The sequence below is a fragment of the Phaseolus vulgaris genome, chromosome 9 (assembly GCF_000499845.2).
Source record: "Phaseolus vulgaris cultivar G19833 chromosome 9, P. vulgaris v2.0, whole genome shotgun sequence".
In the NCBI taxonomy this organism is placed as follows: Eukaryota; Viridiplantae; Streptophyta; class Magnoliopsida; order Fabales; family Fabaceae; genus Phaseolus; species Phaseolus vulgaris.
This window is the reverse complement of record NC_023751.2, coordinates 838,293-848,020: the sequence shown is the minus strand read 5'-3', so window position 1 is coordinate 848,020 and position 9,728 is coordinate 838,293. Positions and strand designations below refer to the sequence as shown.

General features: G+C 32.7%; 2 protein-coding genes across 2 annotated transcripts; both read left to right on the top strand.

Annotated features, from left to right (window-relative positions):
* The first annotated feature begins 791 nt into the window (after positions 1–791).
* LOC137820543 (chromatin remodeling protein SHL) lies at positions 792–5,669 on the top strand. The gene is made up of 5 exons (XM_068624681.1): positions 792–1,001; positions 1,132–1,477; positions 1,859–1,927; positions 4,481–4,616; positions 5,299–5,669. The coding sequence occupies exons 1-5, from the start codon at positions 929–931 to the stop codon at positions 5,323–5,325; spliced, it is 651 nt and encodes a 216-aa protein (XP_068480782.1). The 5' UTR covers positions 792–928; the 3' UTR covers positions 5,326–5,669.
* Positions 5,670–7,653: 1,984 nt separating this feature from the next.
* LOC137820542 (dehydrin ERD14) lies at positions 7,654–9,236 on the top strand. Its single transcript, XM_068624679.1, has 2 exons — positions 7,654–8,197; positions 8,575–9,236. Exons 1-2 carry the CDS (start codon positions 7,961–7,963, stop codon positions 8,944–8,946), a joined length of 609 nt encoding a protein of 202 aa, XP_068480780.1. The 5' UTR covers positions 7,654–7,960; the 3' UTR covers positions 8,947–9,236.
* Positions 9,237–9,728: the final 492 nt, after the last annotated feature.

Below are 9,728 nucleotides of genomic sequence, written 5' to 3'. Positions count from 1 at the left end.
TTGAAATAAGTTATTAAATTATACTGTGAGGTTTAGGATGAGATTAAAGCTTACAATGTTATACGAATACACAAATAAAAAGAACAACTTAATTCATAAAGAAAAATAGGATTAATAGTACATGATAACAAAATCTACATATAATATAAAATAGTTTGAAATTGCCCTTTTAATTTGTGGTTCGCCTTTATTTGCATGGTTATGCTTAGATTTTTTTTTCCATTGTTACATTAGAACTTATTTAGTATCAATTACATTTATAAAATTTCATGCACATCTATTTCCATTTTTTTTCAAAATAATTGTAAAATTTTATCGTTAATTAAAAACTTGATACACAAGTGTACAAATAAATATAAAACATTTAAATATAAACATTCATATGTTTTTAAATAAAACTATATTAATTTTAACAATTTTTAAATAATAATATTTTGATAAATTATTAAATTATACAAATAAATCTTATTTACATCCTAATTATATCAATTATATTATTGACAAATTTTTTATTTATTTTTACTTATTTATTTTCTTTTGCATTCATAATTTCATTTTCCACTCTCTTTTATTTTCTTTTATTCTCTTTTATTTTCTTACTCTCAAGCTCGTCCAAACATAATTAAGATCCTGTTCAGAGTCCAATATTATTATATGATATTATCATTACATGCGCTGCAACATTTTTATAGATAAAAAAATAAATACAAAAATTTGTGGTCCATTCTTAGGTGTACGTAAACCCGCAGGTCAATGAACGTTAAGATCAACTTTGCCCCACCATTACCCCTGCCTCAGCGAAGCACTGAAATAAAATAAAATAAAATAAAAGTTAATGACCCATTACATGTAAAAAAAAAAGACTTAATATTTTTCTGTATTTTTTTCATCCTCTATCTTCTGAATCGCTGTGCTTCCATTCCATTCCATGGCAAAACCGAAGGCTCCAAGGCGAACCCTAGAGTCATACTCAGTCAAACACATAACCAAAACCATTAGAGGTAAACTCACTCTCTCTTTCCCACAATATTTTTGACAAAACTTTCTTGGATTAAATCAGACGAATTCTGTTCTGTGCTAGCTCCATTTGCTTTCCTAAATCCAAACGCGCGTTTTGTTGTTTTCTCTCAGCTGGCGATTGCGTGCTCATGCGGCCGTCGGATCCGGGAAAACCGTCATATGTGGCCAGGATCGAGCGGATCGAGGCGGATGCGCGTGGCGCAAATGTGAAGATTCACGTGCGGTGGTACTACCGGCCAGAGGAGTCGATCGGCGGTCGCCGCCAGTTTCACGGTTCAAAGGAGGTTTTCCTCTCTGATCACTTTGATGTTCAGAGCACCGACACAATCGAAGGCAAGTGTACGGTCCACAGCTTCAAGAGCTACACGAAACTGGATGCCGTTGGGAACGACGATTTCTTCTGTCGGTTTGAGTACAATTCCTCCACCGGTGCCTTCAATCCTGATAGAGTTGCCGTGTGAGTCTATCACTTCTTTGAGATGCTCAGATATATTTTCTATTGAGTCTCTGCTGCCCTAAATTCGAAATATGTTTGTTTTTGGTAGAATTTCTTGTTGGAATGAATGGACTTTCACTCTTTGTTTTACTCAGCTGCTATCAATTTATCTATTAACTTGGAATGTGCTTTGGTTCATGACCATTCTAGGTTTCTGTCGGTTAATATGGTAATGGTTCAGATTTTGGGATTATTCTAGAATATATTTACTTAGTTATGTTATTAGGGCTTTATCTGTTCAGTTGGAAATGGTAAGTAGCTACTTTTTTTAGAATCGAGCTGTGTGATCTTATCTGGATTCTGCTGGCTGTGTGATGGAAGTTGTTTAAAATTTCATTGCAGGTATTGTAAATGTGAGATGCCTTACAACCCTGACGACCTAATGGTCCAATGCGAGGGCTGCAGTGACTGGTAAGCGGAATATATAAAGTGATTTTATCTTCAAATTATTGAGCTTCAGCTCTGTTATCCTGCCTGTTATCTGTAAGGTGTCTGTTTGGTTTATTGGACCCTGGTATGTTCAGTTCTTTAAATATCTTGTATCATTCTCATGGAACTTTCGGTTTTATAAGTCCTTTATCTCTTTTTTTTTTCTTTTGCTGGTATCATTTGAAGAAAGTATTTTAAGTCAGCAGTATGCAGGCATCATTTTACCTTGTTTGTTACTTTTCACTTGGACTATTCTTCACCATAAACAGCCAGTGTTATGTAGTATTGGTTTGATGTGTTGGTTTTTTCATCCTTGCTTCTGACTAGGCTGCTTGTGATTTCTCCCTTAACCTTCTCAATTCTGCTTAACTAGTAAAATTTCTCGAGTTTATTCTCAAATGCAACATCAGTTTCCGGGAACTCGGTAGGATTGGGTTAGTCTGAGAGTTCTTTATCCAAATTTATGTCACCTGTTAAAAGAATATTAATCAATGCAGATAAACTTTATACAATTAAGGTCATTCTTGATCAATTTCTCTTTTATGGTTAGTTTATTAAAACTGAACTAAGAATAAATATGGATACACTAAAACAGTGATAAACCATCCAATTAACTATTCAAAAAGTGTGCATAAAATGTGATTATCATAGACACATGAATTCTTCCAAACTCACGAGTTCAACATTATGTTGGGTGAATTCATGCGAGCTTAAATATTAAATGGAACAGTAGTAGTCAATTGTAGGTTGGCCAAACCGAGTGGCCCTTTGCTGCTGGTAAGGCACTAGTGACCCAGCACATGGATGTAATGTAATGGTGCCATTTCCAATGATATGAAGGCTTCTCTATGTGCTGTGTTAACAGACAAGACTCTGAGACCTTTGCCATTGCATGTTCACCATCACCAACCTTTATGGTCATATTGATATTTTTTTCTTATATGAAGTAAACTCTTGTGAATTTATGGAGCTGCCCACATTTTGCTTATAATCATGGATTGCTGCATGCATTTAAGTGTTATGCCACTCTTTTGTGTGGGTTATTGACATCTGGGTTGTAACTTAAGAGAACTAAGTTTCTTTTAATTATAACCACTTATAAATTGTAATTGTTCATGGCCATATAAAGTAAGATCGAGATGGAACCTAATGCAAACAATACGTTTAGGTGGCCATGTTATTTGTCTTTCTTAATTCGGCAAACCGTGTCATCTGCCACTGATAAGGTGTTTCATTAATTTCTTATTTCTTTCCTTATTATGGTTATCTACTATACTAGACAGTTATCAAAGCTACATTGTTTCAGGAATTTCATATCTTGTTTAAAATATCATAACAAAATTCATCAAAAGATTCATGTACTTGGATTCATTATTGTACTTTAATGCTTCCACTCTTTTGCATGTATGCATGCAATGGCACTCAAGTTAATGTGCCAAATTCATAGCATAAATTTGATGTTCCCCATAAATATTTGTCTAAGTTGATAAAACATGCTTAAACCACTGTAGTCAATAGGATGCTATGGCACAGTGGGAGAGTGGTCCCAACAAGATTCAAATAGTGGCAAAACCAGTGTCTATTGACGACCAACATTTAGTACCAAACTCGTTGCCCATTTCCTGATTTGAGAGTTATGTGAGTTTGCACAAGTTTTGAGAATTTACTTAAGTTAATCAGAAAAGAGTTCGATAACAAGTTAACTGATTTTTTTCTATCTAGGATCGTATGCTCAAGAGTTTGATAACCTTGTTCATGGCTATAGCTGCTCACCCGTCGTACTGTCCTCAAAAGTCCATTTTTATCTGGGAAACAACATTGTTCAGGTTTTTAACTGTAAAATTGCGATTTCTCCCCATTTTTCTAATGTGTTTTTTGCTTTTAAAAAATAGGATTTGAACCCTTTTTCCTTGCTCATTGCTGCATTGCATAAGAAAGTTAGCTGTGTATTGACTATGTTCCTTCACATTTTATAAGATTATTTTTTTCCCAGTGTTTTATTCATCTTTTTCCTTTAAAGCTAATTTTTAATCTAATTTGTTATGTTCTTTTTATGTGAATAATGAGCGCAGGATAAAATTCATGTGCATAATTATTCCACTGGCAATTCAAACAGTAGCACGTCCACAAACTAGCTAAGCAATAGCCTTTAGATTGGACGTGACGATCAACTAATTAGTTCATGGAACAGCTTAATTAAATTCCTGGAACCTTAGTCTAACAGAAAGAGAACATCAATTTTATTCATAGCAAATTTGGTATCCTCATCATTCTTACTATAGAACCGACTAAAGATCTGCTTTGTGAATTTTGAGATGTTTTACATATTTTTATGGGAGGCACAATAAATATGCAAGGTTTACTAGAAAGCCATTATTATTAGTTTGTTCGATAAACCATGATAATAGAAGATTTTTTACTTCGATACCTCTTTCAATGAGGATTTGTGCATTGGATGAAAAAAGCTTGTTTTGCAACACGTGCCGATGTCAGGCTGAGTGAATGGAGTCTTCAGCATGATAATTTATTTTTCAGGTTCCATCCTGCTTGCATAGACATGACTGTTGAAGAAGCCAAAAGACTTGACCACTTTTTTTGTGAAAGCTGCTCTGCCGAAGGTCAAAAAAAGTTGCAGAACTCTCATTCTGCTTCTAGACTCTCAGATACAAAGGTATTTCAAATAACCGTGTTTGATAACGTGAGTTGTTTTGTTTTCACTTTTCAGAACTTTATACCATTGAATCGACTCACTGAGACTTTGGAAAAGTTGATATCTTCATCTATCATCTATTGGTTTTCCAAATTCTATTCCATTGTCGAATGATTATATCCTCAATATCCTGTGATTTCATGGTCAGATGCGTTCTCAGTTGGTTCATTTGTATGTAGGAAGTCACCTTTTGAGTAAGAGAATCAGTGCCATTGCAAATTAATTTTTCTTTTGATAAATAACAAAAGTTGTTGTGACTGACATGCATTTGGTATTTCGTATCTTTTTCCAATCCTGTTTTGCTTAACTTAACGTTTCTTTCTGGTTAGGTGTGAATTTTAGGACTTCATTTCGTATGGCTTGAATGCCTACGAACAGTGGTACCATTTTATTTGCGCTATACATTTATGGAAACCTGCCATGATATCTCACATAAGAATTATCAGTTTTGACCACCTGAATAATTTAGATATCTGGATTCTTCTTCTTAGGCACTGCCATGAAATAACATTAATCTGTTATTGTTGAAGTAGAATGCCATTGGTCATTATATGGATTCACGTGAGAGTAGTTTTCATGTAAAAATTCTGCTGAAAAAAAGGAAGGATTGATGTTTTAATATCTGTGTTGCTTGGTATTGCAGGTGGACACTAAACGCCGTCGTAGGTAATAGTGTGATAGTGTATAAAGCATCATAAAATGAGTTAGATCTATAATGAATGTACTGGAGATCTTGGTTTTCTAATCCTGGGTAGGGGCCAGACAAATACGGAGACAAAGTTATGTTGTAGTAAGTTGTAGTGGTTCACTTTCACATGGAAAGAGACTAGTTTGGAAATGTTTGGTTGGAGTACTGATGCAGTTTCCTTTGGAAGTGGAGGAGGTGTTTATGTAATTATATAGTGTAGATTCTGTCTCGTCTCTTCTGGTCCTTGTTCTGGTCCTTGTTCTGACTCGGACGGACTTTTGTAAAGTATTTTGACTTGTTTATGAGAGCAGTAGACACTTTAATTCTTTCTTTCTACCGATAAACATAGGCAGTGATCTAGATTTTCAATTCACCCATACATTGCATGCCAATAGTGTCTCAGTTGTGATAATACTTCATTTTTATACAAATTTTAAAATGTCTTTTTATATTTTATTAAAGTAACTGAATCACTTAAAATTAGAAAATTTTAAATTTTATTTAAGATGTAACCTTTTGAATTTTTCCTTATTTTTACATTTGTCTCTTTTTCTGTGTTCTTTTATTGGTTTAATTTTGGTTGAATGTTGTGGGCTGACTGAGGTTTATGTATTATAATTACAAATTTATTTTTATAAATGTAAGTAAATGTTTTTTTTATACTAAAGTTAATCTAGTTTATCTTTTCTACCGTGAAACTGTAATGCTGCATCTAGATAAGAACATAGACTAAATTTGTTTAATTATTCTTCTAGTTAAAATATTCAATTAGATAGTATGTCAATATTTCTTGTCATACTTTTATCTTTAGGTTTTATTTATAAATGTATGTGATTTAAGTGTCCTTCCCGTTATTTTAGTAGTGTCTTTGTATTTTTCTATTTCTTAATTCTAATTATACATAGTTTGATGATTTTTTTTTACTACATGTTTCATAAAAGTAAATTTTTTAAAGTTGGTCAATATAAACAAGGTTAAGTTTGGTTTTTCTTTTAAAATTATAATATTTTTGTTTCCAAATAATCACTTATCACTCTTAACATATTGTAACTTTTACGACTGTACAACCATTAAATCCAAAATTAAATATATTAATATTATAGTTTTCTTAAGTTACTCAACTCTTATTGGATTTAATATCCACTAACTCGTATTTTGACCTAAACCTACATATTTAAAAATATGATTATTTTTCAATTATATTTGTGAAATTTGCTTCTAAAACATAAAATATATTTCTTTTAAAATGTGAATTATATCAGTAAATGTTCTTATCAAATGAAGTGTTTCAAAATGAAGAGAATGATGTTTCCAAAAAACGGAACTAGATTTTAGAGAAACTAAGAAAAAATAAAAAAATATAAATATTAAAAAAATGAATCAAGTGAATATTCCATAAAAAATCAATCTATATTTATATATTTTTAAATAAAAATAAAAATATTTAAAAGTAATTAATTATTAAATACTTGTCATCCGTTAATTATAATTAAATTCATCATCATATAATACTTATAACTAAATTCGTTATCATAGTATCCGATCAAATTATAAATAATATTTTACATATTATAATACCAAATTTCTGAATATATTATACAAATTTTGTAAAAAAAAATAAAAGTAGGAAAGAGTTGAAAATTATGGATGATTTTGGAAGAGAAAGAGTAAAACGGAGTTGCAGGGGATAAAAACGACGTCGCCGTCCAGTGTCGTACGGAATTATGATTCCCGACGCAACTGCCACACACACACACCGACTTCTCCAGATTTATCCTTTCGAGGTCGGCATTTTCTGCTCATTGCCACACCTCCCCACGTTATTCCGCCACGTGTCTCTTCTCCATTCGTCCCATCTCAGCTCTCTCTCTTTTCTCCCACCCTCGCACTCCCTCCAACTTCACTTCACTCGCTCTATTATTCTAAAAAGTTAACAAACCCATTTATTCAATAACTCCTTTCCAGGTAACCAACCACATTAATTCTTTTCTTTTTCATACTCTATCATTAATAAATATTATAAATTATTCAAATAAACCAATTATCTCTTCTTTAAATAATTAATCAATTAGATGGAAAATAATCCTGATAGGTCCATTTAACTTTTTTCACGATTAGTTGTTAGAATAAATATTTTAAGAAATAAAACAAACAAAAAATAAGATGCCATCTCGATAATTATAATACAAGTAAAAATAGGAAAACAGTATTTCAATCATTTTAAAATATGACACACGTTACTGTAAAAAATATATAGTTATAATTTCATGAAAATGAATTGAGAACATTTTGTATATTAAATACATGCAGGAGGTTGGATTTGGAGGCAAATTCATTGGCGTGAATGCAGAGTTGCAACTACAGGCGCGTGAAGGAAAGCGAGAGTGAACTTTTTTTTTTCTTCCTTAACTTAATCCACACGTCGGTTACCACCTTTTGATTTTCTTAATCGCGGATAGTGCGCGTCGTGCTAAGTATAAATGGTGTCCCACTCTTACACCTTAAAATCATCCAATTCAATTCATAAACTCATCACTTTGCTTTTGGCAGTGCCAGCTATATCATACACCTACAGTTCCGTTCACTCTTTTCTCGAGTTTGTTATTGTGATCCGATCATGGCAGAGGAAACCCAGAACAAGTATGAGACCGCAGAGAGCAGTGAGGTGGAGGTCCAGGATCGTGGAGTTTTTGACTTTCTCGGTAAGAAAAAGGAAGAAGAGAAGCCTCAGGAAGAGGTGATCGTCACCGAGTTTGAAAAGATCACAGTGTCAGAGGAGAAGAAGGAAGAGGAAGGAGAGAAGAAGCACAGCCTTTTAGAAAAGCTTCACCGATCTGACAGCAGCTCTAGCTCTGTAAGTTTTTCTTTTCCTTTTGTCTCTATGCAAATATATAGATATATATGTATGTGTATATGTATATGTATATGCGTGTAATTGTTCATCGTAGCTGATCAAAGGAATAAGCTCAAACCAACTTAACATGTAACTTCTTATGCAAGTTGTCAACTCTTTTTTAATGTAAAAGTTTGTGGATCTCTTCATGTATAGGAGTTGTTGAAGTTTTGTCTTGTGAGATAGAGATTTATGTTAATGAATCATTTGTGATGAATACTTAAGCGATTTTGTCCATATGTAAATCTAATTAATTAACATTATTGGTTGTTAAAAAACACTGATCCAATCTGGGTTTTATTGAAAGAGTAATGTGGTTTTGATTGGTGTATGTGCAGTCAAGCGAGGAGGAAGGAGAAGACGGGGAGAAAAAGAAGAAGAAGAAGAAGGAGAAGAAGGAGAAGAAGAAGATCGAGGAGAAAATAGAGGGTTATCACAAGGAAGACACGAGTGTTCCAGTGGAGAAAGTTGAGGTTGTGGAAAGTGAGGAAAAGAAGGGGTTCCTGGAGAAGATTAAGGAGAAGCTACCAGGGCACAAGAAGAGTGAGGAGGCGGCAGCTCCTCCTCCGCCACCACCTGCTGCCACCTCATCGGAACATGAAGGAGAGGCGAAGGAGAAGAAAGGTATATTGGAGAAGATAAAAGAGAAGCTTCCTGGTTACCACTCAAAGACAGAGGAGGAGAAAGAAAAGGAGAGTGGTGGTCACTGAGATTGAGAGAAGGGTTGTGTTGTGGGGTTTGGTTGGAGATGATTGTGGTGTGCTTTGTTTTCATTTCATCATATCAAACACTTGTGGGCTTTCTTATCTTTTGTGCTTCTTCTTCATGCATACTTTACTTTTTTATTATTATTATTGTGTATGTATCATCTCTTGCATATACAAAAAAGCTTTCTGTACCTTTCCTCTTTCTTTTTCTTTTTCATAACTTTGTTTGATGTAAAAAAAATGTATGGAAAGAAATTTAATTCAATAATCTACTATTTATTTGTGCTTTAGAATTTCTTTTTTGAATAATATTTAATAATTGTTGATTGGATGTATATAAAACTCCCCACCACGCATCAGTTTAATTCCCAATCCAATTAATTGAGACTGTACATGATTTGAAATAGTTTAATTTGATTCAACTTTAGGATTCTATTCACTAAAATAAGTTGATTTGGATTAAACATTTTATGATCAAAATTTACTGAATTTAAGCTTTGTTTTGTTTTAAAAAAACTAAATTTGTAATTTTCAAAGTATATTTTATTGAATGAAACTTAAGTGGAAGTAACCGTTCCTATACCGCACTCTACTTGTAGACAGGTAATATTTTTTCAACATTTTTTTTAAAAGTTAGGAAAATGATATTTGACCATATATAACTGAAAAAAAATTAAAATAATAATATGATTGGATAAAAAATATGAGTTGTTAATGTATTATTATCCTAAAATTATTTATATTATTTTTAAATTTACACAAGCACACACATTTCCCATATCTAT

Excerpts from the sequence above, each read along its gene's own strand:
- LOC137820543 (XM_068624681.1), top strand. The coding sequence starts at position 929 with ATGGCAAAACCGAAGGCTCCAAGGCGAACCCTAGAGTCATACTCAGTC. Across the intron at positions 1,478-1,858 it reads AATCCTGATAGAGTTGCCGT|GTATTGTAAATGTGAGATGC; the intron begins GTGAGTCTATCA and ends ATTTCATTGCAG. Across the intron at positions 1,928-4,480 it reads TGCGAGGGCTGCAGTGACTG|GTTCCATCCTGCTTGCATAG; the intron begins GTAAGCGGAATA and ends TTTATTTTTCAG.
- LOC137820542 (XM_068624679.1), top strand. The coding sequence starts at position 7,961 with ATGGCAGAGGAAACCCAGAACAAGTATGAGACCGCAGAGAGCAGTGAG. Across the intron at positions 8,198-8,574 it reads CTGACAGCAGCTCTAGCTCT|TCAAGCGAGGAGGAAGGAGA; the intron begins GTAAGTTTTTCT and ends GTGTATGTGCAG.